The sequence below is a fragment of the Schistocerca piceifrons genome, chromosome 1 (genome assembly GCF_021461385.2).
Source record: "Schistocerca piceifrons isolate TAMUIC-IGC-003096 chromosome 1, iqSchPice1.1, whole genome shotgun sequence".
Taxonomy (NCBI): Eukaryota; Metazoa; Arthropoda; class Insecta; order Orthoptera; family Acrididae; genus Schistocerca; species Schistocerca piceifrons.
This window is the reverse complement of record NC_060138.1, coordinates 460,373,096-460,400,065: the sequence shown is the minus strand read 5'-3', so window position 1 is coordinate 460,400,065 and position 26,970 is coordinate 460,373,096. Positions and strand designations below refer to the sequence as shown.

The 26,970-nt window shown below is 42.7% G+C and overlaps 2 protein-coding genes across 2 annotated transcripts in view; one reads left to right on the top strand and one right to left on the bottom strand.

Annotated features, from left to right (window-relative positions):
- LOC124736535 overlaps positions 1 to 12,192 on the bottom strand; it is a 264,204-nt gene extending 252,012 nt beyond the window's left edge. Inside the window, exons 1-2 of the mRNA XM_047248575.1 lie at positions 12,010 to 12,192; positions 7,170 to 7,280 (exon numbers count right to left, since the gene is read on the bottom strand). Of these exons, the coding sequence (XP_047104531.1) occupies positions 7,170 to 7,280; positions 12,010 to 12,192 (294 nt within the window). The remainder of the gene's footprint in view (positions 1 to 7,169; positions 7,281 to 12,009) is intronic.
- A 798-nt stretch (positions 12,193 to 12,990) lies between these two features.
- LOC124736369 (beta-1,4-glucuronyltransferase 1-like) overlaps positions 12,991 to 26,970 on the top strand; it is a 184,615-nt gene continuing 170,635 nt past the window's right edge. The window contains exon 1 of the mRNA XM_047248574.1: positions 12,991 to 13,059. Within this exon, the coding sequence (XP_047104530.1) occupies positions 12,991 to 13,059 (69 nt within the window). The remainder of the gene's footprint in view (positions 13,060 to 26,970) is intronic.

Genomic DNA, 26,970 nt, shown 5'->3' with positions numbered 1-26,970 from the left:
CATTAGCAGATCTTTCTATAACTACACTCGACATACTATTTATTGCAATACTTGTGTCATCTACAAACAAAACGAACTCTGCTTCTGGCAGTGTAACTGATGAGAGCTCATTAATGTACACAAGAAAAAGCAATGGCCCTAAGATGGATTCTTGTGGGACACCACATGTAATTTCTTCCCATTCTGTGATGACTGATGACTTAATTCACTAGTCCCTTGCACTGACACCCTTTGTTTCCTGTTAGCGAGATATGACTTGAACCATTTTGCAGCACCGCCTGTGACACCATAGAATTTTAATTTATTTAAAAGGATGTTGTGATTCACACAATCAAATGCCTTTGACAAATCACAGAAATTACATGCTTCTTGTAATTTGTTATTTAATGAATAAGTACATATTCATTGTAGGTGTAAATAGCCTTCTCGATATCAGAACCCTTCAGAAATCCGAACTGTGTTCTTGATCATATGTTATTTGTGGTCAGATGGTTGAGAAGCTGCTTGTACATTACTTTTCTAAAATTTTTGAGAATGCTGGCAAAAGTGAAATCGGTCTGTAGTTTGATGGTATCTCTTTATCCCCTTTCTTGAATAGAGGCTTAACAACTGCATATTTTAGCCAGTCAGGAAATGTCCCAGTTATAATTGACTGGTTACACAAGTAACTTAGAATCGTACTAAACTCACAAGAACATGCCTTAATTAACTTTGTTGATATTTCATCGTAACCATTAGAATGCTTTGTTTTTAAAGATTTTATTATGGAAGTTATTTCTTTTGGTGAAGTGAGTGACATATTCATATACCTGAAGCTATTTGTAAAGGCTAGTTTTAGATATTCAAGGGCATTATTTACTGATCCTGACAATCCCATTGTATAAGTAACGGATATAAAGTACTTGTTAAATAGATTTGCCACACTATGCCCATCGGTTACTAATGTGTCATCTACCCTTAATGCTATTTGCTCCTGTTCCTTTCTGGTTCTACCAGTCTCCTCTTTCACTGTATCCCATATTGTTTTTATTTTGTTCCCTGACATTGCTATCTTCTTCTCGTAGTGCATTTGTTTAGATGTCTGAATTGCTTTTTAAAAATATTTTACAGTATTCCATGTATTTAGCTAAATCATCAGCGTTGGAGCTATTCTTCGTCGACAGACACATTTTCCTTTTTGTCTTACAGGAAATCTTTATTCCTTGTGTAATCCATAGTTTTATTATAGACTTCTGTTTAATTTGAGTAACTTTTAGAGGAAAACAGTTTTCAAACATGGTACTGACATTGTTCATGAATGTATTATATTTTTCATTCATGTCATGAGCACAATGAACATGTTCTTATAGCTCTTAAAGTATGCTTTACACAGCCCATGTTTGCTGGACATATTTCGATCTTTTAGTCCAATCCACCAAGCAAAGAGCTTCCAGTAGATGAGTTGAACAAGTGCTGATAACTCTTAAATATGCAGTTTCGACCATCGTCAGCCGTCTTCAGACCACCTCGGCCTAGTTACTGTGTAACGCGTAAACTCTGTCGTTGTGTATGGTTGTCTCAACATTAAAAAAAAAAAAGTATTTCGTAATGGTGAGGCGTTCATATATAGTGCCGAAATTGACAGCTACATTAAGAATAACCTGAAAATAATCTGAAGTGGCCGACAGCGACCGAAATCAGTAATCTCCTGTATTAAATCGTAATTGTCCCTGAAACAAGTAATTAGCTATAATAAGTTCCGATAGACTCACACAGCACGTGTACCGATACCGTCCTACTCTTGGTAGTGCCGAACGCAGTAGAAATTGATGAGCTTTTATGGAAGAGTCCACTTGAGGTTTATTTGAACGGTGAGCTCGGCCACTGCATATGTCGCTTGGCCTTTTCATACCGCTGCATTTGAACGCTACTTTGGTCAATGCCGTGTGGGGCTACATGTTTTCCCCGACGGCTGTTCAGTGTTTCTGTCACTCTCGCGCTACACTTCCCCTCTCGAGACACGAACAGTCTACGAACTTCACCTTTCCAGAGACACTTTTCCCAAAGTTAGCGTTCATCTCTTTTTGAAACTGGGCTAGACCACTTTCTTTATTTAGTGGGATCATCTTTATCGACTGGCCTATTAAAGCTCACGCTCACAGGAGATCTTGCATACACCTACCTTACGTAGCATTAGATCCTCTATCATAAGAGAGGCTCCTCCCCACAAGTTGGCCAAACCAAGACATCAGACCAAAGTTTTGAATTGTTTAAGCTTTGTCTTAAGAAACTGGGTCACGGTGTTATTCCGGAGTTCTGCAGGTTAATACACTTCATCAAACCGTCTACTGTGAATAGAATTTAACAAACCAGCATTCGTGCAAAAGAGAAACATGTATAACAAATATAAATTTAAGTGTTAGTCTTCCCTGAAAGTGTTTATTTGTGGAGATAGCCTTCTATGAGCCAAATGTGTAGAAGAAAAATTACAGACAAGAGAAGAATTTAAGCTTTAGAAATGTGATGCAGTAGTGGTATAGTAGTTACGCAGATATATGTAGGTTAGACTTGCGTGAACAACTGCATCAGATCAGTCTTTGTACTGATAGCTATGATAAAAGTTATTACAATGAGACCATTAAAGTTTTTTCCTAGTCACATGATTCAAAATTAGATCTTCGACTTTTCGAGAGAGGTTGCTTTCACAGATTAGACCATCCGAGCATTGTATCAGCCCCAATCAGTTTACGACTGCGTGCTGAAAAGTAATTCCTCCGAATTTTTATGCGAAAATTCCTAAAGCTTATTAAATAAAGCAAACATTATTAACATTCTACGTCTTTATTCTTCATCTCTACATATTTATTTCTCCACATAGTTAGCCTGGAATACATAAAATATATTCGCAGCTGCAAATATGGACAAGCATGAGGCGTATAATTGAATGACGAGAGTGAAAATTTGTGCCGGACCGGGACTGGAGCCCGGATTTCCAGTTCATCGCAAGCGGTCGCCTTACCATGAGGCTATCCGAGCACGGCTCCGGGCCAGACCCAACCACGCATATGTCGTCAACCATGTATCTACAACCACTGCATCGTACTTCTTAACATGAGAGGTAGTGCAATATCGTATCATGTAGTCACCCTAGCGACGAACACTTCTCCCATGGAGTGAACAGTTTGTTGATAGCGTCACTAGAGAATGTTTGTCTTTCTTGACAGAGCGACAACCTCACCTCTGCTTGCACCAATTCATCACTACCAAAGTGGAGTCTCCGAAAGTTTTCTTTAATCGGATGTGGCCAAGTCGGGACTCTGTAGAGAATGATCGATGACAGTGAACGCTAAGTGGCGGCTAGTTGCAGACGTCGCAGCGCTCGCGTGTGGTCTGGCATTGTCATGCTGAAGCAGAGTGTGCTTAACGTGTGGAAACTGGATTATAGCACACTGTTTCTCAACCACCGACACATAACTACGTTACACACCGCCATGTTACACGCTACAACAGTTCGGAGCCTCCTAGCGGCAGAGGGCTGCAAATATGTAGACGTGAAGAATGAAAATAATGTAGAATGTTAATAACGTTTGGTGCTTTAAAGAATTTCTCTCTACCATTTGATTAGTGCAGTGCGTTGTGGTGGCGTTAAGCCAACTCCTTCTGTTAACTAATCGTTGTTGTACTATTCCTAAGTAACTGGAGAACTGCTGAGGGAATACACATCCTCCTGGATAAAAAAAAAAAAGTCCGAAGAAATTCAATAATTTTAAGATACTGGTTCACGTTTGTGAAAAGAACAACAATTTATTGTAATCTACCGAAGTTACCGTCAAATTACATTTGGGTTCTATATTTTCGATATGAGGCTCTTTGGTACTACGAGCAAACACCAACTGTCAGGTACACGCATTTTCTGAAGACTGCTGTGCAATGAGGTGAACAAAATAAGACCAGTGAGAGTGGCAGGTGATTTCTTTTTGTGTGACAAGATTCGTTTGTGTTGTTACTGCGACCAGGACGGCCGCGGGGTAGCAATGACAATTCGCGACCGGACCCGCGGAGAGGCCCGCGAACAACAATACAACGGAAGAGGACGGACGCGACGAACGTAGGACGAAACGAATACAAGACCGAACAACAGTCACAAGGAAATAAACTCGTACACGAACCAGGAGGTTAGCAGTCTAGCCCAAAGCGAGGTGTAAACCGACGTAAGCGAGATTAGACTGACTGGATGAGCTTTTTTTTTCTTTCTTTATTGAATTTCAATTCCTCCCCCCCCCCCCCCCCGAAGGGGGCGGGCTGGCAGCAACTTAGTATGCCGCTCTTCAGCCTACAGACTTTGTTAAAAGATGAAGAGAATAAATAATAAAAACAGGTGATAAAATCGGAGACTTAAAGAGTAACATGGCGAAAAAAAAATCGTGGAACTTAAAACAAAGAACAGAGGGAGGATAAAATACATACGAAGCAGACAGGTAAAACAATAGACAGACAATTAAAAAACATGGGGACAGTCTGGTTTCTGTTCGCAGAAGATATAAAATTCACACCTAGTGACAGCATGGTTTCTATTCGCAACACGAGAAAGACGAACAACACTGAACAGTCACTGAAACACTGCACTAAAAAGTTGGCAAATGTGACATACCACAGCCGAGAGCAGGTGGGGGGAAAACTGGACAGACGATGGGAAAATAAAAAAGGGGGGAAGGAGAGGAAAAGCGAAGAGGGGGAGGCGGGAAAGGAGCCGATGGAGGATGAGGACCCATAAGAGGGGTGGGGGGGTGCTGGGCAGACACGACAGGGAGTGGGGAAGGCAGAGGAGGGGAATACAAAAGGGCTCGGGGGGGGGGGGGAACAGAGAAGGGAGGTAGGGAGAGGTTTGGTGGGGAGAAAACAGGATGGGAGGGGGGGAAGAGGGAGCCCAGGGAAAGGACAGAGGAGAGGAGGGGGGGGTGGGGATCAGAGTTGATAGGAGGGAAAAATGGAGGGAGAGAGGGCATCATCCGGGAGGGGGAGTTGACGGAAGCCACCTTGGGAAAGGAGATGAAGGGTGTAGAGATGGAGGGTAGGGGGACTGGCTGAGCGAGAGGCAAGCGGTTAAGTACGCTATCGGGGGCGCCGCTATTGGCCGCTGGGACCACGTGTTCCACTTTGGCGCCCCCACACTAAAAGCAGGCCAGGAGCCGCGCGCCGCCACAGCTTAAGGCGCGATGGTGCAGAGACCTCTATGGGTCTTCGACGTCCATGACGTCTGGCGCGGATTCAAATTCCGTGGCGTGCGGTGCCAGAGTTTGCTTCATTGACTAACAGACTGGTGAAAGTAGTAAGTCCGAGTCACCTACATGATTTCCCACTAAACGTCAATTCTCATAAGAAAGACGTGGAGGCCACTTTACTTGGTAAAGGTAAATCTGACTGGACAGTGGTCTGGCTGCAAGTAGAGAAAAGCCTCTCTAACTGCTACAGCTCTACGAAGGAGAAAGTGGCGGGTGGAAAGTGAGGGTGCCAGCGCGCCCTCGCCACGGCCACCTCCTATCCACGGTATATGTCCCACAGGTACACGTTTTGATAGCAGCCTCATTGGACCTGGGGACGTCCTGGAGGGAGTGGAAAGAGAAGAAATCCCCAGCCCTATCTAGGACTGAACTGGGGACGTCCAATGCTAGAGTCCAGGTGTCTGCCTGGAGACCAACACGACCACTTCCTGAACAGCATAGCTTTACAATTAAATTATTAATTTCAGCAAGGGACTTGAGAGAGAGGTACTCTACTGTAATGGACACACGGAATGGCATAGGCCATACACTGTTTTAACGTATATCATATATATAAATATATGTTTACTATAGAGAGGATACATTTTTAACGTATATCTCAGCAAATGCCTGACCAATTTACATCAAATTTTACTGAATACTCTGAAGAAGATTCTGCGCGACATGGACTACATATGTTTATTGTACGGGGTGTTCAAAAAGTCTCTCCGCAGTGCCGTATGATTGTTAGCCGCGCGTTCCGTATGCCGCAGTGAATACACCAAAATGAAACTCACTGCAGTATCATTGTGCATGTATTGTTTCGTTGAAAAATATGGGACCCACAATCCGACGTCTAGAAACTGCAGTCCAAACTCCTGTTTTCACAGAATGAAGTGGTTCCTCACGAATACACAATGGATTTACAGTACACCACATACGAGAATTTGCGAGTTCATGTACCCGGCTAAATGAAACCACGCCTCATCAGTGAAAAACATTTCAATAAGAATATCCCTTCCATTTTTTTGAACGAAATTTTTGAACCATCGACAATAATGCAGTTTCCTGCCATGATCAGCGTTTTTCAATTCTTGCACGACTGTCACTTTGTATGGGAAAAGTTTTAATTTTTTCCTTCCAGCTGTGTGAGCGTTCCGACACTAGCATCGATTTCCTGGGCGAGTTTTCTTACTGACTCGTTCGGACTCGTGGACATTTTACCGGAAATATCGACTTGTTTATCCTCAGATAAAACGCTAGGACGACCACTTCTAGGTGCACATGTCACTGAACCCGTACTTCGAAATTTGTTAATCAAATCTCGCACAGTATCGCGATGCGGGAGTGTTGTCTCCGGGAAAACTAAATTAAATATACTAACTGAAACTGTGTATTTACAGCCAGCTTTGAACCTTGGTTCGACTAAAAATACACATTCTTCGATGGTTAGCGTTTTATCACTGACAAAAACGAAACAAACGAATAAAGGAACTAAACTTGAATGTTCACGTCAACACGTAAGACACACCAATGATACTACTGACGCTGGCTGAGATAAACGAAACAGTGGAATGTTGGGAGAGTCCACTTGAAGTGAAGTAACCCAGGCAGGCGAACAATCATACGGCACTGCGGAGAGACTTTTTGAACACCCCGTATATGATACATAGATGTATATGTAGTGTACAGATGGGTAACGTTGAGAATGAGTAGGTGGAAGAGATGGACAAAGGGAGGGAGAGGAGGAGGGCAGAGAGAGGGGATAGAAGGAGGTTAAGAGTTATAGCCAATTGCGATATATGTTTTGCAATTGCGGAGCATTGCCCGGTTTGCGAGCTCAACTATACAGAATGGTTTTCAAAAACTTTCAGCTTTAGCTATCGCCTATTGCGCCGCTGGAACGCGATGTAAAGACAGGTGACTGACCTCCTTCTGGTCGCGGAACTTCCAGCGCAGGTACTCGGCCCTGTTGATGACCTGGCCGCGGCCCTCGCCGTACATCAGCACGCCGAACTGCTCTCGGATCAGCTTCTCCACCTGCAACGAGTCGCGCTCTCGTTCATCATCCGTCCAGTGGTAGAGCTGAAACACAGTAGCCGCAGGCAACGGACTGTGCAGGCAGTCCATTGGCATTGTGAGTGAAAGCTGTTATCATAAGTATGCTAGACTCCCAAGAAATAGCTTTCAGTACCATTAAAGAAGATCGTTGAGAACAAGAAAATATGGGATGATAAGGGTAGGAGAGGTGGGAATAAATAAGAAACATCCAAATTGCTTGATACCCCACCTTAACGTCCTTGATTTTTTTTCTTTTGTGTATCATTTACCTTTCATCAGCAACATTACCAGATGCTATGATTTGCTACCCAGCAAATACATATATAACAAAAGGAAGTGAAATACAAGAGGTTGACAATGAGAGTACAGCACAAAACTAGTAAAACTCCGAAACAAGTCTTAATTTTAAATGCGAATGGTGTTAAAACATGGCTGAAATAAAAATAATAAACTGGCTGCTTTGCTTTTTTAAATTCCGTAATTTCATTTTTGTTGTAACTGCTCAGGCCAAGTACAGTCGAATAATACTAATTACTTGGTGTTAAATCGAGAGCGTTCTGTGGCCATCGAAGAAAAGTTTAGACCAATTACAGAGCCATAGCATGGTCATTTACTAACGGAATCGTGTAAACAATGAACAGAGAGATCTAAAGAAGCTTTGTATGGTCCAAAAAGATTCCCATTTTGAAAGGAGAGATTTTCTCAAATTTCATCAGGATTTTAACTGTTAATAAACTATAGTTTAAAACCGTGGCAGATTTATTGGTGAAAAACTTCTTCCATCGACGAATTTCTTTCTGGAACAACATTATCTGTTTTTCATTTATCTTGCTCATAAGAAGAACTACGCCTCGTCTTTTACAACTGAATTTATGTTGTTGGCTTCAATCAAACATAGTGTTGGGTATCTGCTGCTGTATGCGGAGCAATAAAAGAAATTATTTTTTGCTTGACTACCAGTATTTCGTTTTGAGAAACGTACTGTTCCATAGCAATATTTTTAGATTACCTTAACATTCACAAATTTACAAAAAAGAAGCATGTAGACTGAGGATATACTTTTGCGTCTCCTATCATTGTGTGTCCATTGGTTCGACAGTAAGCACCTTTGGAGCCGAACTTTTTGGATAAGATTTCAGTTAGCTGAATGTCACAACCTTGCTGTTCTCTGGATTTGGTCATTCTGCTGAAAACCTTACTGTGCACCGCACTTCACCCTGCTGGTACGTTAACTGAAAGATCGTGGGAACAGTAGAGACTAGCGACTGAAAGGAATTTTCCACTCGGCAGGGAGATTGGATGCTCCCTTCCTTATTAAAACACTGCCAGTTTTCCTCAAACAACAGACCCTCCTCAGTCATAATGTTATTAATGCCGGAGGATGGTCTACTGTTTGACCAAAACTGGTGATGTTTCAATGAAGAAAGCATATGTTTCTCTTGCAGCAAACCATGATTTTTGAAGACATAGTTTCTGTTTACTTTATGACCATCTGTATGAAACTGTTTTCTTCAGAGTGACCATGTCCTTTCTTCTGTTTATACGGTAGGACTGACATGTGCGATTTATTCCTGTACGCGAATTCCTTATACAGTATCATGCATGTGATTTGGGTACATTGCCTGCAATGTTCTTATGTGTTCCTTTATTAAAGTGTCTAGCAGTCATTCTAATATATCTGGAGTTGCAACTATTACTTTTTAGTTCACATATCCTTGAACCTTTATACCTATCTTTTCGAGTGTCATTGTTGTTTTGTTAATTTTTAGTGTACTAATTATGTATTTCCCACATTGTATTAGTATCAGGATCAGAAACTCAATAAATTCGTAATTTATTAATTAAGGTTTCCAGCAGAGTTTCATAAAACATATTTATTAGTGACTAGTTTCGAACATTTTCGTTCATTCTCAAACCACCTACCTACATTAAAAGGAATAAGTTATTAACTAAACAAGAAATAGAAAATTTTCAAGTGTTTTCTATGCACAGATTACAGTAGTGCAATAAATCTTTTATGACATACTTGCATTTGTAATGTTTGACTGTAAGATATTTGTTTTTACAACCATTTTCAGAAAAAAAACAGAATACCTTGAACGACTAGAGATAGGACGTTCATATTCACAGGACATGTACATTAATATGTTCTGCAGAAATGATTAGCGTTTTAGTCACCTAGATTCAGCACGTATCCTGTTGCCTAATAGACAAAGGGTCCGCCATGGGCCCTCATAATTTGTTCGATGCGTGGCATCGAAGGGTATAAGGCACGAACGGCGTCCTGTGGTATAACCATCCATGCTGCATTCACTTGGTTCCAAAGTTCATCTGTGGTGGCTGGCATTGGGTAACGGATTGCACCTGTCGTTTCACCATGTCCCACACATCTGCGATTGGCGACAAGTCTGTTGATCTGGCGGACCGGGCTAAAGGCTGACATCCTGTGTCACAAAGAAGGCACGTGGTCGTGCATTGTCTTGCAGAAAAATGGCGTCTGGAGTATTGTGCAGAGAAAGGGTATTACTGTAGATTGCAATATGTCACCCACGTAATTCACACTGGTTACAGTGCCATGGACACGCACCATAAGGCCTTGAGCTGACGCTGTATGTCTTGTGCGAAAGCAGTCATTGTCATGCCGCTCCCCCTGTCTGCGGCGAACAAATTTAGAAGCTGGATTTGTCCGAAAACACTATCTGATGCCATTCCTGTCCCCAGTGACGTCTTCCATTACACCATTGCCTTCTAGCATCTAGCAAACATAGGTGGAGAAGTGGACGACGCGCACGTAACCCATGCCGTAATAACCGGCGACGGACTCCTGATAGTGAACGATGAATTACACTGTTCCACTGTTGCGCCAGGGTCGAGGAGGAAGGAGATCTGTCCTGAAATACCATTCGGATGAGGTGTCGATCTTCTTGAGGGGTGGTCTGGGTGGTGTGACCTGCCCCATTTTATCGTATTCTACAGCCTTCCGTGAACCATTCTGCGCACACCCATACTCTGCCGATTCACTTCGTCCCACACGAGCACCAATTTCCCGGATGGATGCATCACATACTCTTATGTCAATAATGTGCCTTCTTTCAAACTCACTGATTTGGCAGTACGATTCGCGCATACCTCTTGGAGCATCCTGCACGTCTGCATCCCACTGATCCATTACCTTCAGTTTTCAGCCACAACGAGAGCCGCATGCACATTTTACCAGTAGGTGGTATTGCCCCGCGATATCGATGTTTACCTTGAACCCGCGGACTGAAATGATTCAAATGCTAATCATTTCTGCAAAATATATTAATGTTGTTGTCCCGTGAATATGAACGTCCTATCTCTAGTCGTTCAAGGTGTTTTGTTTTTTCTGAACATGAGTGTACATCAGATAGTTATAGGAAATATTAATTGTCTGCATTAAAATTGTCTTAGTACATTCAAAATTCGATAGGGGTCTCTAGTTGCTTGTACATAAAAGTTTGACACGAGCCTTCAGTTGTTTATTATGTGTTCATATGCTTTGTCTCTCCAGAGGTCATAATGTTACAACTAAATACACATATAATGTTTCGAAAAAGGTCACACATATTGTCGAATTATTTTATAAATTACTGAGCTGTCATCACCCAGCTGCTTTAATGAATCAAGAATCATTTTTTTAAAAAAAGAATTTTTTTTAAATTTGGACTGCCCGTTCATCGGTCGCCTGGCTCGTTTATCTCCCGTTTATATGTTTTCCATTCTTCAACTATGTCTAACTTTATTCCTTTAGGTGCCACGTGTAAAATTTTCATAGTATTTTCAGTACTACTTGCTGAATGCTTTGTGTTTCGCAGGTTACGACCGAAATCAGTCTATATTATTTGACTGATATGTTCCTTGTATATAGTTATAAAATTTTGATAGTTTAGTCTACATAAAAACTATCACATGTTCAACATTGCAGGCTCTACACTTCAGATTCATTATAATTATTTCCACGTTTTAAAATTTTATGTCTTAGTTTAAATGTTAATTGATATGCTGTTCGAAATGTTATTTAGTACTGATTAGGGAAAGCATACACTAAGTTAACAGTAATATGGCCATAATATTTCAATTTAGCGAACGGTTTCTCTTCTTTACGTGGACTTTTTTCACTTTCGCATTTTTTGAGAATCTAAGATCTTCACTGATACAGTATCTATGTATTTAGTTGTAACATAATGATCTCACGAGAGACAGAGCACCTGGACACATAATAAACAACTAAAGGCGCTTGTCAGTGTTCTATGTATAAATAACTAAAGGTGCCTATCGAATTTTGTACCAAGACGTCGTAATACAGTCAGATAACATTTGTTATATGGACCTGATGCAAAAACAAATTATTTATTACTTACAAACATTAAAAATGGAGGCATGTCATGAAAGGTTTATTGTACTATTGTGGTCTGTGCACACAAAATGTTTGAAAATTTTGTATTTCATGTTTCGTTAGTAAAATTGTACCTTCGAATATAGGTAATGGTTTCGGAATGAACGAAAATGTTTAAAACAGGTCACTAAAAAACATTGTATGCAACTCTGAGGGAAACCTTAATAAATTACAAATGTACTATTTGTTTTAAAGGCTACTTTTTTAAAATTCAGGTTTAAAGATGTTGCTACATAAGTAGGCTGTGATGTGTTGTGTGCGCCACGTCCTTGAGAGCCCGCCGCTACGCACCTCGGCCTGGCCGCCCACGTTGTAGGCGTCGACGAGCTCGCCGCCCTTCTTGTAGTCGGCGAGCCGGTAGAGGAGGCAGCCGTCGCAGCCGGACGCCTGCGAGATGACGCGGTCCAGCACGGAGCCGTCGTTGGTGGCGGCGTCCCCGGAGCCGCCGCAGCAGCGCGACGCCGACCAGCCCATGCGGTCCGCCTCATCCTCACCCTCCTGCGGGGAAACCGACTCAGCTCACTGGCCGCCCCCCGCACTAGGCAGCCCTGCACGACAGCTGCGCGACAGACACGAGCGAACACTGTGAGCGCGAGGCCAATACACGATACGAGGCCTGTTCAAGAAATACTGGAACATTCGTAATTTCGCGCCAATGGTGTATTGAGTAGAAAGTTGTGTCCCACAGTTTGCGAAATTCGAGATAGCAAATTTAGAGGGTGTATTGGTACGTAAGAAAAGCACTGACAAAAAAACATTAGCGCGACCGCTGTAAGCGTCCGCAAAAGATGTATTTTACTATGACGGAAGGCGGTAACAAATGAGGGAAACCTCGTTTAATTTTTTGTCAATTAATAGAGGGACTCTGTCTTTAGTTCTCGAGTGGAGAAGACGTATTTTTGTAAGATGTGTGTGGTAGCCCTTTGTGTTGGCTCTGAGCACTATGGGACTTAACATCTGTGGTCATCAGTCCCCTAGAACTTAGAACTACTTAAACCTAACTAACCTAAGGACATCATACACATCCATGCCAGAGGCAGGATTCGAACCTGCGACCGTAGCGGTCACGCGGTTCCAGACTGAAGCACCAGAACCATTTGTGTTGTCTGAATAATAATTATTATTGGAACAAAACCGAGGAGCTATTCAGTTATCTTTAGCGCAATACGTAAACGTCATGTCACGAGTGCTGCCTGTATCATGTCACGAGTGCTGCCTGTATCTGAAGAATAAGTACGATAAATGAAAAATACGTTATATTCACAGTCAAGAATGATAAATTTTGTGCCGGAAGAAGAAGAAGTATCTACACCGAAGTGTGTTAATCGCAACAACATGGAAGTAAGTTCACGTTAAAACGGACTCAAAGAGAGAGAGTATAAAAATGTAAAATTCCGGCATTAATTGAAAATAATTGATTTTTGGTAAAAAAATTAATCTCTTTATTTATGTACCTTTTATTAATGTCTATATTAGCACAAGGGCCAACGCGTCTGCATTAAATTTTGCGTGAAACTCAATACAGTTTTTACAGAGACACACCAAATGATGAATGCTTAAGCCGTACTCGGTGTTACGAATGGTTCACACGGTTTAAAAATGGCCAGACGGAATTTAAAGGTGACCCTCGTTCAGGACGCCCTTCGGCGTCTACCGACGACGCTCATGTTAGGTACGTCAACGAAATTGTGCATGCCAATCGAAGACTGACTGAAAGACTGCAGAACACTGTAAAATTTCAGATGGATCGTGTCATGATATTCTGACACAGCATCTTGGAATGCATCATGTTGCCGCCAACTTCGTCCCACGGCTCATCAACGAAGACTAGAAAGACCTTCGCTTCGCAGTATTGAAACGCTATTGGAGCCCACAAATAAGATGTTCCTTATGAGAATCATAACTGGTGATGAGACATGGGTCTACGGTTATGATGTTGACACCAAGGTTCAATCTTCACTATAGGTCAGGAAAGGGTCTCCAGCTAGTCAGGTAAAATGTCAAAGCCATGCTCATAGTTTCCTTTGACTTTCAAGGATAAGTTCATCACGAATTCGTAGCACACGTACAATATGTTAATCGGGACGTGTTGCGACGCCTGCGAGAAAATGTGAGAAGGAAACAGCCTCTGGAACCGCGCGACCGCTACGGTCGCAGGTTCGAATCCTGCCTCGGGCATGGATGTGTGTGCTGTCCTTAGGTTAGTTAGGTTTAAGTAGTTCTAAGTTCTAGGTGACGGATGACCTCAGGTGTTAAGCCCCATAGTAATCAGAGCCATTTGAACCATTTGAAACAGCCTGAAATGTGGCGAGACAATTCATGGCTCTTGCATCACGACAACACACCTGCACATTCATCCCTGTTGGTAGGTGACTACTGCACAAAAAACGAAATCACTGTGAGCCATTCTCCATACCCTCCAGACCTGCTCCCTGCGGACTTCTTTTATTTCCAAAGTTGAAAATCCCATTGAAAGGATGAACATCTGCAACGATAGACCAGATAATGGAAAATTAGCAGACGGCGCTTCGCACGACCCAGGAAGAGGCGTATCAAGAGAACTTCCGGAAGTGGAAACGGCATTGGGAGCGGTGTATCAGCTGTGGAGGAGAGTATTTCGAAGGATACCATGCACAATAAGTAAAAGATAAACGTAGAAAAATTTTGAAGACAAAGTTCCGAAATTCCTCCTACACTCCATCATCGAAGTTATTAGACGATCCAAAAGTCAAAGAGTGCTTACGGACAGACCTCATGTAGTGCAATTCAGTATAATTGGGAAAAGAGCAAAATGGAAAGAGAAGAGGTGAGTCGTCATATGTATGGACCGTGAATGAATGTCACTCTTCAGTTTTCAGGATGGATGTCGCCGCATATTCGCGTGGAGGCAACTGGTAATCGAATACAAACGAGGTCGGTGAAGGCGGGGTCCTCACTTTGGGAGGTAACATCACAGTTGCAGGTGTAACCTTTACTTCGCCATCCTTCCAAAACAATTCCGAAGATGATTTTATTCCTGGCGTATAAGTGGCGTCAGCGCAGTAACTACGGTGGCGGCTTGAACTAACAACAGCAAGCAACAGATGTACATTCGAACATTGAGTTATAAACAGGTGGTGTTAAGTAGTGGACGTGTAGGCGTACCGTCTCAGTATTGTTGCTTCATAAATCGCGTCGTAGCAACATCTCTAAATGGAATATTCGAGACACTCTCAGAAATCTTTTGAAGAATATAAAAGTGTGTCCAGAATTTGTACAGCACACTTTCATTCCGAAATAAAAACAATGACGTGTGGACGCCTCTCGCCACTTGATTAAAATGTAAATGGCGAACATTTCTTTTCCGGATACAATCACCGATGGTTAGACTTGGTGTTACCTATACGAACCTACCACAAAAGGGCGAGGTGCAGAATGTTTCTCTCATGGTTTGCCAAGACCGAAGAAGGCGCGAATGTGAAGAGTGAGCTGAACAACATCGCAAACGTGGATTTTTCTAACAGTCACGTGGTCGTATTGCCTCCCGCCGAACTTGGCATTGCCAATATTGAAACCAATATTTTAACTTTTCCCTATTTTTTTATCAATCCAGTCTCGAAACGTTTTGGACAATCGGGTTTCCGCTGCAGCCCAAGGGAACATATATACTGCAGTTACATGTAGGACTTCTTAAGATGTAGTGTTGGTGCAGATGATAATAGAGCTGGCCTCACGGATGAGTTTCTCACAGCTTAAGATACCAACAGCATGGCTGACCAGCGAAGTTTGTGGCTTTGAATAACCGGTCTAGTAACGCGTCTTCCATCCCTCCACTCAGATATTTCTCAGCAGTCGATGGACTGACAACCGAACTCTTAATCACGCAGTGGAGACCATGCTTCTTCACCTCTTACACTTCCTTTTTCGACGAGAGTACAGCACCATAAGACATTAGAGCGAAGACAGGTAAAATCAGTCAGCTTTCAGGCGCCTTCAACTGTAGAGTCTGTTAGTGATTGTGAAACGTCCCCTTAGAAAAATTAGTGAATTACTGTGCTGATAAATCCCTTACGTTATTTGATTTTCAAACAACTGAGCAGGACTGAACGTACTCAGACATTTCGCTCTTTACCTATTCTGATCAACACTAAACTGAGACACACAATATTTTTAGCGCAACGGAATCTGACTTTCAATAATCCCTACAAAACAATGGCCCTGACTAACATTAACCTATACCTTTCACAAATCATTTACCTCACAAAAATCTTCGTTACTCGAACTACCGCAATACAGCGAGCGCCACTACTGCCAGCTAAATAAAAGATTCAAACTACTGAAGGCACTAACTACTGATAGGCATAGTTAGTAAATGAAAGACTTTGATAGAGAACAAACAATGTATTTACCTTAATAGTGTTCAAAAGTCATAATATATATAGCAGTTCATAACATCCATTCTTACAAATGTACTGTTTCTGATGGACACACGTCCAGAACATCCGCTCTCAAAAATCCGCCATCTCGCTTCCCCACATCCACCACTGCTAGCGGCTCACCTCCAATTGCGCAACGCTACGCGCTGTTAACAGCCAACTGCCCAACACTACAATAGCAAATTCCAACAATGCCACCCAGCCACAGACTGCACACAGCACAGCCAGTGATTCTCATATAGAGCGCTACATGGCGTTACCAATTTAAAAACCTAAACAGCCTACTTGCAATTGTAATGCTGAGTCTAGTGGTTTAAGAAGATCTGTAACATGCAACTTCTATTTTTGGTTCTTATCAATATAAACACTGAATACCTTATCTCTCAATTATTGCCGGGCCTTACGCGGTACAGAGCTGGATATTCTTTTTTGTCCTAGATTAATGACAGACAGCCACCCAGCCACAGACTGCACACAGCACAGCCAGTGATTCTCATATAGAGCGCTACATGGCGTTACCAATTTAAAAACCTAAACAGCCTACTTGCAATTGTAATGCTCAGTCTAGTGGTTTAAGATCTGTAACATGCAACTTCTATTTTTGGTTCTTATCAATATAAACACTGAATACCTTATCTCTCAATTATTGCCGGGCCTTACGCGGTACAGAGCTGCATATTCTTTTTTGTCCTAGATTAATGACAGACAGCCGACCGAGCACTACATCTATAGTGCGCAAGCCACCTTATGGTATGTGGCGGAGGGTACTGAGTTTACCAGTCACTCACCCTTTTCTTGCTCCAATCGCGATTGGTTCGCGGGGAGAACGATTGCTAGTAAACCTCCCTGTAAGCTCGAATCTCTGTAATTTGACCTCCATGGTGTTTTCGCGAGTTATACATGGGAGAAAACAATGTATTGGTTCATTCTTCTAGCAATGTACGACCTCCTATAACAGTAAACCATTTTGTGATGCAGAATGTCTTTCTTGCAGCGTTTGCCACTGAGTTTGCAGAGCGTCTCTGTGTCGCTTTCCCACTTACTAAATGAACTGTGACGAAACGTGCTGCTCCTCTTTGGACCTTCTCTATATCCTCTGTCAATCCTATCTGGTACGGATACCAGACTCACTAACAATATTCAGGTAATGGTCGAATGAGGATTTTGTATACCACCTTCTGTGTGGGTAGACAACACTTCCAGAAGATTCTTCTAATGAATCTGTCTGACATGTGCTTTAACTGCGATTACTTTTGTATGGTCATTCCACTTTAAATCACTTTGTCAGCACAGCCCCGTGACGGCTTCAACTGATTGTTCTGCAATCGTGTGATCAAACAATAACGGACGGGTCTCTCTATCTATCTATGCTCCACACATTACATTTGTTTACATGTATAGTTACCAATCGCTGCACTAAGTGGCTGGCTCTGAGCATTATGCGACTTAACTTCTGAGGTCATCAGTCGCCTAGAACTTAGAACAACTAAAACCTAAGTAACCTAAGGACACCACACACATCCATGCCCGAGGCAGGATTCGAACCTGCGACCGTAGCGGTCGCTCGGCTCCAGACTGTAGCGCCTAGAACCGCACGGCCACTCCGGCCGGCCCGCTGCACTAAGTGTCGATCCCCTGTAGGTCTTCATTCCGCCACGACATTTCAGCATTGTGTATTATCTTTATACGACAGCATCATTCCGAAATCCTGACGGAACTTCCAACGTTGTCAGCTAGGTCATTTATACATACCGTATTGTGAAAACAATGGCCCTACAACATTCCTTTGGGGCACACACAAAGTTACTTTTACGTCTCAAGATTTCTCCCCGTTGAAAATGACATGCTGTTTTCTATTTGCTAGAAACTCTTCAGTCCAGCCACACAGCTTCCCGGGTTTCGTGGACGAACTGAGTGAACTGGGTTTCACACTTTCGTTGTTTTTGGAACCCTTGTTGATTCCTACAGAGAATAATTTCCGTCTCCAGAAATGTCGTACTATACACGCATAAAACATGTTACAAATTTCTACAACAGATCGACGTCAGATATAGTGTTGTGCGTCTGTTCGACGATGAGCAAGTTCGAAGAGGAGCAAGTTCTTTCGTATACTCTGTGTAGAAAGGTAGTGGTAATCCGTCAGATCTAGTGGCCTTTCCTCTGTTGAGCGACTTCAGTTTGTTCTCCATCCCATGTTCACTTATCACGACATCAGCTATCTCGAATGTAATTTCACCTACTTTTCCTAGTGCTTACGAACACAAAGAGATCTCTCTGCAAAGCTGCCGATTTGAAGCACCGCTCCGAAGACTGTGTGGGCTGCTTGACATCTACATCTACACGAATACTCTGTAAGCTGGTACACTGTGCACGGCAGAAGGTACTTGGTGCCAATAATCAGGAACATTCCACGCTATATATTTGCTATAAATATGATTTTCGCTTGTTGCACTAAACTAGTTCTTGCATGAAAAAGACGTTCTAATAATTGAAAGCACACGTTAAAGGGCGGATTAAGTCAACGAAGAGAAGGATAATGTTGGCGAATTTAATCATTTGTATATTCGCTTTTGGAAATAAGAGCATAAGCTTGGATCTGCATGAAAATGAGTACAGCGATAGATGAATGTGTGGTATTGACGAGAAGCAAATCACAAATTTTAGAGAGGCAATTACCGGGGAAGGCGGACCAATCATCGTAATAACAGGTATATTTAGCACAATTTACGAGTCGTGCGATTTTCACAATAGTTTTCAATGAAGTACGAAATAAACAGGGAATCATAATAATGTTCACCATATTTCACTTAAACTGTCAGAGTTTCGGGAAGTTTCGAGGTTCAGAACGATGTGTGATACTTGAAAGATTTTAGGCTCACAAGGAGAAAGGACGAAAGTGCATTAGCAGGAGCAGATGGCGCTATAATTGCTCCGGAAGAATTTAAATCTAGCTCTCAACTGAACAAGCAGTTTCTGCTTGACGTACAGCAAACTCAACAGGAAATGAAGAAGTCAACTTGTTTCTGAATAAACTTAAACATTTGTTTTTCAGTGTTCACTGACTTCGCATTTCTACATTTCTAAGTCTGTTCAAACATTGACACAATGTGACATGCTCCATAATCTATCTAGGAACCGAATACAGATTTTTCATTGAGTTATACGGTGTAACAACCTTTAGGGAGCATTGTGATCTTGTTTGTTCAGGCGTGTGTCCTAATTTCGTGCAGATGATTGTTATGGATAATCTGTTTTATTGCGCTCATTTCTTTAGATTCTTCAAAGAGACATAATGTAAACGTTTTTTTAACATTGCTCTGCAGCATGTCATATTACGCTGATGAAATTACAAGACTAGTTGCAAAATGAGACACATATGTTAGTATCTTTACAATTTATTGCGAATTTGTATTTGTGATTTACGCTTTTCATTTTAAGAGCAAGGTATCCCCATGTCTCCTTAAGTCTCAAATGCCCCGGGGAAATAGAAATTTTTATGTGATTTAATTTGTTTCTCATATCACTATCTTTCCCAATATGTCATTCTACAAGACAAACATGTAATCCAAAATTCTTTTAAATTGGAAACCTTAGAACAGATGTGGCACTAATTCTTAAAAACATCATCTGCAATTGTTATTCTCTACGTTAATAAATGATCTGACAAACAAGCTGAGCAGCAGTCTGAGGCTGTATGCTGATGATGTTGGGCAGGTGTCGTTGAGTGACTATTAAAGGATACAAGGTGGCAGACTAAACTTCAAGTTGGCGTGATGAATGGCGGCTTGCTCTAAATGTAAAACAAAAGTATTTTAATACAGATAAGTAGGAAAAATATCCCGTAAAGTTCGAATACAGTATTAGTAAGGTGCTGCTTGACCCAGCCGCGTCGATTAAATATCTGGGCCTGAAGTTGCAAAGCGATATGAAGCGGACCAAGCAAATAAGAACGGCAGTAGGAAAAAGCGAATAGTCGACTTCAGTTTATTGGGAGACTTTTAGGAAGATGTAGCTCATCTGTAAAGGAGAGAGCGTATAGAGCACCGGTGCAACCTATTCTTGAGTACTACTCAGCTGCTTCGGACCCCACCACGTCGGATTAAAGGTGTCGAGACAACTCAGAGGCTTGCTGCTAGGTTTGTTGCCGGTGGGTCTGGTCAACACGCAAGTATTACGGTGGTACTCCGTGATCTAAAATGGAAATCCCAGGAGGGAAGACGACGTTCTTTTAGCAAAGCAGAACTGAGACTATTCCGAGAACCGGCATTTGAAGCTGACTGCAGAATTATTCTACCGCCGTCAAAGTACATTTTGCTTATGACCACGAAGACTACATAAGAGGAATTAGGGCTTGTACAGAGGCATACAGACAGTCGCTTTTCCCTCGCTCTATTTGTGATTGGAACAGGAAAGGAAATGACTATTAGTGGTACAGAGGAGATTTTTTGAAATTTGTGATAAGAGCTTATGGGACAAAACTGCTGGAGTCATCGGTCCCTAAGCTTACGCACTCCTTAATCTAACTTAAACTTACGCTAGGGACAACACACACTCCTATGCCCGAGTGAGGTCTCGATCCTCCCATGGAGGCAACCGCGCGAACCGTGACGAGGCGCCTTAGACATTGCGGCTAGCGCGGGGCGTGCTATAGAGTACCCTCCCGTATGCACCATACTGTTGCTTGAGCAGTATGTATATACTCGTAGATGCTGATGTATGTGTCAACTTACTGTCCAGTTAAGGGAGCTATACATTAATAGCCCTTATCATAATATTATTTGCCGCAGAAGGTTCAAAAATGGTTCAAATGGCTCTGAGCACTATGGGACTTAACATCTACGGTCATCAGTCCCCTAGAACTTAGAACTACTTAAACCTAACTAACCTAAGGACAGCACACAACACCCAGCCATCACGAGGCGGAGAAAATCCCTGACCCCGCCGGGAATCGAACCCGGGAACCCGGGCGTGGGAAGCGAGAACGCTACCGCACGACCACGAGATGCGGGCACCGCAGAAGGAGAAAATATTTGTGGTTCACCGTTAATTCTCTATTACTTAATAAACTCTGCATCAGTCAGTATATTGAATTTGAGTATACTGAATTTTAGTGTCTCAGTATTATGTTGTATCACTACGTTAACCTATAAATACATTCCTGGAAATTGAAATAAGAACACCGTGAATTCATTGTCCCAGGAAGGGGAAACTTTATTGACACATTCCTGGGGTCAGATACATCACATGATCACACTGACAGAACCACAGGCACATAGACACAGGCAACAGAGCATGCACAATGTCGGCACTAGTACAGTGTATATCCACCTTTCGCAGCAATGCAGGCTGCTATTCTCCCATGGAGACGATCGTAGAGATGCTGGATGTAGTCCTGTGGAACGGCTTGCCATGCCATTTCCACCTGGCGCCTCAGTTGGACCAGCGTTCGTGCTGGACGTGCAGACCGCGTGAGACGACGCTTCATCCAGTCCCAAACATGCTCAATGGGGGACAGATCCGGAGATCTTGCTGGCCAGGGTAGTTGACTTACACCTTCTAGAGCACGTTGGGTGGCACGGGATACATGCGGACGTGCATTGTCCTGTTGGAACAGCAAGTTCCCTTGCCGGTCTAGGAATGGTAGAACGATGGGTTCGATGACGGTTTGGATGTACCGTGCACTATTCAGTGTCCCTCGACGATCACCAGTGGTGTACGGCCAGTCTAGGAGATCGCTCCCCACACCATGATGCCGGGTGTTGGCCCTGTGTGCCTCGGTCGTATGCAGTCCTGATTGTGGCGCTCACCTGCACGGCGCCAAACACGCATACGACCATCATTGGCACCAAGGCAGAAGTGACTCTCATCGCTGAAGACGACACGCCTCCATTCGTCCCTCCATTCACGCCTGTCGCGACACCACTGGAGGCGGGCTGCACGATGTTGGGGCGTGAGCGGAAGACGGCCTAACGGTGTGCGGGACCGTAGCCCAGCTTCATGGAGACGGTTGCGAATGGTCCTCGCCGATACCCCAGGAGCAACAGTGTCCCTAATTTGCTGGGAAGTGGCGGTGCGGTCCCCTACGGCACTGCGTAGGATCCTACGGTCTTGGCGTGCATCCGTGCGTCGCTGCGGTCCGGTCCCAGGTCGACGGGCACGTGCACCTTCCGCCGACCACTGGCGACAACATCGATGTACTGTGGAGACCTCACGCCCCACGTGTTGAGCAATTCGGCGGTACGTCCACCCGGCCTCCCGCATGCCCACTATACGCCCTCGCTCAAAGTCCGTCAACTGCACATACGGTTCACGTCCACGCTGTCGCGGCATGCTACCAGTGTTAAAGACTGCGATGGAGCTCCGTATGCCACGGCAAACTGGCTGACACTGACGGCGGCGGTGCACAAATGCTGCGCAGCTAGCGCCATTCGACGGCCAACACCGCGGTTCCTGGTGTGTCCGCTGTGCCGTGCGTGTGATCATTGCTTGTACAGCCTTCTCACAGTGTCCGGAGCAAGTATGGTGGGTCTGACACGCCGTTGTCAATGTGTTCTTTTTTCCATTTCCAGGAGTGTAGTACACTATCTGATAAAAAATATGTGAACACCTATTAGTGGACGTCAATATCGGATGCGCCTACCCTTCGCCTTTATGACAGCGTAAAGTGAGCCTGTGACATTTTTAGTGAGATGTCTGAACGTGCCCCTAGAGTGGCCGTGCGGTTCTAGGCGCTTCAGTCTGGAACCGCGAGACCGCTACGATCGCAGGTTCGCATCCTGCCTCGGGCGTGGATGTGTGTGATGTCCTTAGGTTAGTTAGGTTTAAGTAGCTCTAAATTCTAGGGGACTGATGACCTCAGAAGTTGAGTCCCATAGTACTCAGAGCGATTGAACCATCTGTCTGAACGTTTTTCGAGGTATGGCAGCCGAAACCAGAGTAGATAGTGATGTTGGACGCTGATGTCTGCAGCGAAGTCGACGTCCTGACTCATCCCAAAAGCGTTCCGTTCGTTTCAGGTCGGCACTCACGGAAGGGCAGGGCCGTCTATTTCAGACCCTACTTTATGACAAGTTTCATTGTTGTACTGATACAATCAATCATCTGTTCCTCTACTGTACGCAATACAAATGATGGAAAATATTTTCATATCCTTCTGCATGTAGCGTTTTGTTAAGCGCGATAATGGGACCACACTCTGGCCACCAAAAACACCCTCATAGCGTAACACCACCTCCTCCCTACTTCACTACTGGCACTACACATGATGGCAGGTAACGTTCTCTAGGCATTCGACAAACCCAAAAGCTTCCATCGGATTCCCATGGGGTATAGCGTGATTCATCACTCCAAATCTGTTGTTTCGGGTCGTTTGCCGTCCAGTGGCATCGCTCTTTACGCCACTTCATGCATCGCGCAGCGGTTATAACGTCTTCAAATTTTGACCTTAAAGACTGCGTCAGTTTTGTAACTCATTCCCAAAATGTCTGAAATCTACAGTAATTATTTTTCATCACAGACGTAGTCTGAACAGTATAGCAACCATACGTGACAACTGCAGTTACAGATAATAATATCTTTTCTTGTCCTATAAAAGAAGCGGCCGTAATAGCCGCTACGTCTTCTGTCTGTGTTACTTTTGTTTTCTTTATTTTTGCATGAAAAGTCTTTAGCGTTGAGAACGTATGTATGTTGTAATTGTTAATATATGTATGAAATGTTAGTCTTGTTGTTATCCCTCACTTCAGTGTTTTGTACATTTAAACAATTTCTAGCAATTTATGGGTGCCGCGCTGCCAGGAAACAGAACATCGCTGGCGTGCAACAATGAGCCGCCATTACGCCACAGTTTCAATTGTTACAAAATATTTCATGTCTTTTTCCACAAAGTAGTTTAAAGCATTTCATTTAATAATAGCTTGCATAGCAAAGAGTTATTTTGTTACAGTGTCACTATCTACAGGTCGGGAGAGCAGTGTGCTGACCACATGCCCCTCCATATCCGCATCCAGTGTCGCCTGTGGGCTGACGATGACACGGCGGCCGGCGGTACCGTTGGGCCTTCTTGATCTTTCGGGCTGAGTTCAGCTGGTTTTTTAGTCATGTTTTACAATATTATAGATCCAAGTTAGATACAGCAGCTTTGGCCTTGATGATGAACGAAAGTACCTTAAAATATATACATTGTTCAGGCACCTTTACGACAAAAGTGGACCCACCAACAAAAAGTAAATGTAAAGCCTATATTTTTTTCTCTTTACATATTCTTGTTTCATTGGATTGCCTACGGAAATATGAAACATCCTGACAGATTAAAGTTTTGTGCCGGACCGAGACTCGAACTCGATCAAGTCCTCTACCAGCTTTTTTGTTGTTGATTGTACTGTTTCTCCTGGGTGGACATGAATGTGAAATGTATAGATTACATGTTTTACGGTAACTATTGTATGAGTAACTTGCGAGTTTTATCAAGGAACAGTATATTATGCTACAATGTATGCATATTCCTTGGAAATGAGATTCTGTGTTTGAACGCTGACCAGTTTTGTCACGATTACTATTCTTCTTCTTGGCTTATGATCTGGACGCGTTCTGTAAGCAGCGTTCAACGAAGGTTCGTCTTGCTGTTTCAGCCAATGTAAGATATTAACAAAACTGAAAATAGAGTGCCCGCAGCTCGTGGTCCTGCGGTAGCGTTCTCGCTTCCCGCGCCCGGATTCGATTCCCGGCGGGGTCAGGGATTTTCTCTGCCTCGTGATGGCTGGGTGTTGTGTGATGTCCTTAGGTTAGTTAGGTATAAGTAGTTCTAAGTTCTAGGGGACTGATGACCATAGATGTTAAGTCCCATAGTGCTCAGAGCCATTTTTTTTTAAATAGAGTTGTTTGTGACTTAAAAACTGTGTCCGTGTTGAAACCATTTGTAATCCTAAATTTTGCTTGTCTAGAGTAGATATGGGCCTTAACAGAAATTCTTCATTGTTATAAGAACTTTCTTTCAGCTCATCTTAGAGACGTGCCACCGTTTAGAAAACTAAACCTTTCTTTCCGATTCTACGAGCCTGGCGGTCGCTGCAAATAATTTAATAAGGTTCACTTTCAGATTTTCTCAAAGTAGCGAGATAACATCCCAGGCAGGAAGGCCTGGTCACAGGATTCTAGTTCTCGTATAAGATTTTATTTGCAAAAGCTACGTTTGTTATATTGGGAATCAAGATGAAACCACGATTTTGAGTCACGGAATTTATTGTTGTACAGTGAACGAACTGGTGAAATATTTTCTGGTGCAATATGCACACGACTTTTAACTTGACGTCGACTAGGCATATATTGAGGAATATCTGTGGTGTTTTAATAGTTAAACAAATGAGTATTTACAATTCCGTAATCGCTGAGAACTGAGTAGTTCACTGAGTGCTTTAAGTGTCGGGCTAAATAAAACAACGTATTGCACCGTTAATAATATTCCAACATGGGTATTTCTCTTTTATGCTCAGCCATTGCATTAATGTGTGTTTATTTTTTATGTGAGTCACAGCTCATATTCATTCTATTACATTACACTGATAGTGAAGAAAAAGAGCCACAACTATTTTTATTTTATTACATTACATGATGTCATTTTGTCGTATATTGTTCGTTGAATTTGTTTGCAGCGGACGTCCGATGACACCCGTTCAGGTTCTTTGTTGATTCGTTCACTCACGTTTTTGTTACAGAAAGTAGCTAACCCTCTGACCGAACACGCTGAGCTACCGTGCCGGCAGATTCGAACACGGGACCTTTGCCTTTCGGGGGCACTTGCCTGCGAAAGACAAGGTCCCGAGTTCGAGTCTCGGTCTTGCTCACTGTTTTAATCTGCCAGGAAGTTTCTTATCAGCGCACACTCCGCTGCAGACCGAAAACTTCTTTCTTGTCTAAGGAAGTCTGACCTCGATTACAAGCAAGTTTACGTAATTTGTAGCCAGACTTGGTGTCCGAATATCAATAAACGGACCCGTATGCAAGAATAAAATGAAATAACTAGTACCCTTATACGTGGGGCCAGAACCAATTGATAAGAAAAAATAAACAGATATATAAATGAATTTATGTATATGTTGTATGTGATTATGTATATGTATTAATTACAACAAAAAATTTCTTTCATATCCAAAGTACATAGACAACAAGAATCGAAAATTATTGAAAAACTGAATAAATTACCTTGAGATTAAAAGACGAAATATGTTACAAACATGAGTAAAGAAAAGCATAAGGTAAGGGCTTCTGGGCATGGACTCTTCTTTTCAAAGAAATTTTTCTGGGTGCATAGTGCAGTAGATGAGTCGTGGTATGTAGTAATATTTCAAAAGAATTTTGCACTGAAATTAATTAGTAACTAAATAAATAGTTTAATGTTTCCCAAAAATTAGTATATCTGATGTTGAATGTTGGTTGCTATTTTATGTTTGATTCTATTTTATGTTAATGTATTGCAAGTGATTGTATGTATGTAACTCTTGTGAAGTTGTACTGTAATTTTTGATCAGTTATGATTAAGGTTGGACGGAAAATGGATTCACAGTCTAGCTTGGATTTAGTGATGGATGACAACGTGCGAGAAATAAGCAATGTGGGAAACGAAAATGTAGTCACTACCGCAGCTAGTACCACGCGGAGAGCTAGTGACGATAATCAAAAAAATGGTTCAAATGGCTCTGAGCACTATGGGACTTAACTTCTGAGGTCATCAGTCCCCTAGACTTAGAACTACTTAAACCTAACTAACCTAAGGACATCACACACATCCATGCCCGAGGCAGGATTCGAACCTGCGACCGTAGCGGTCGCGCGGTTCCAG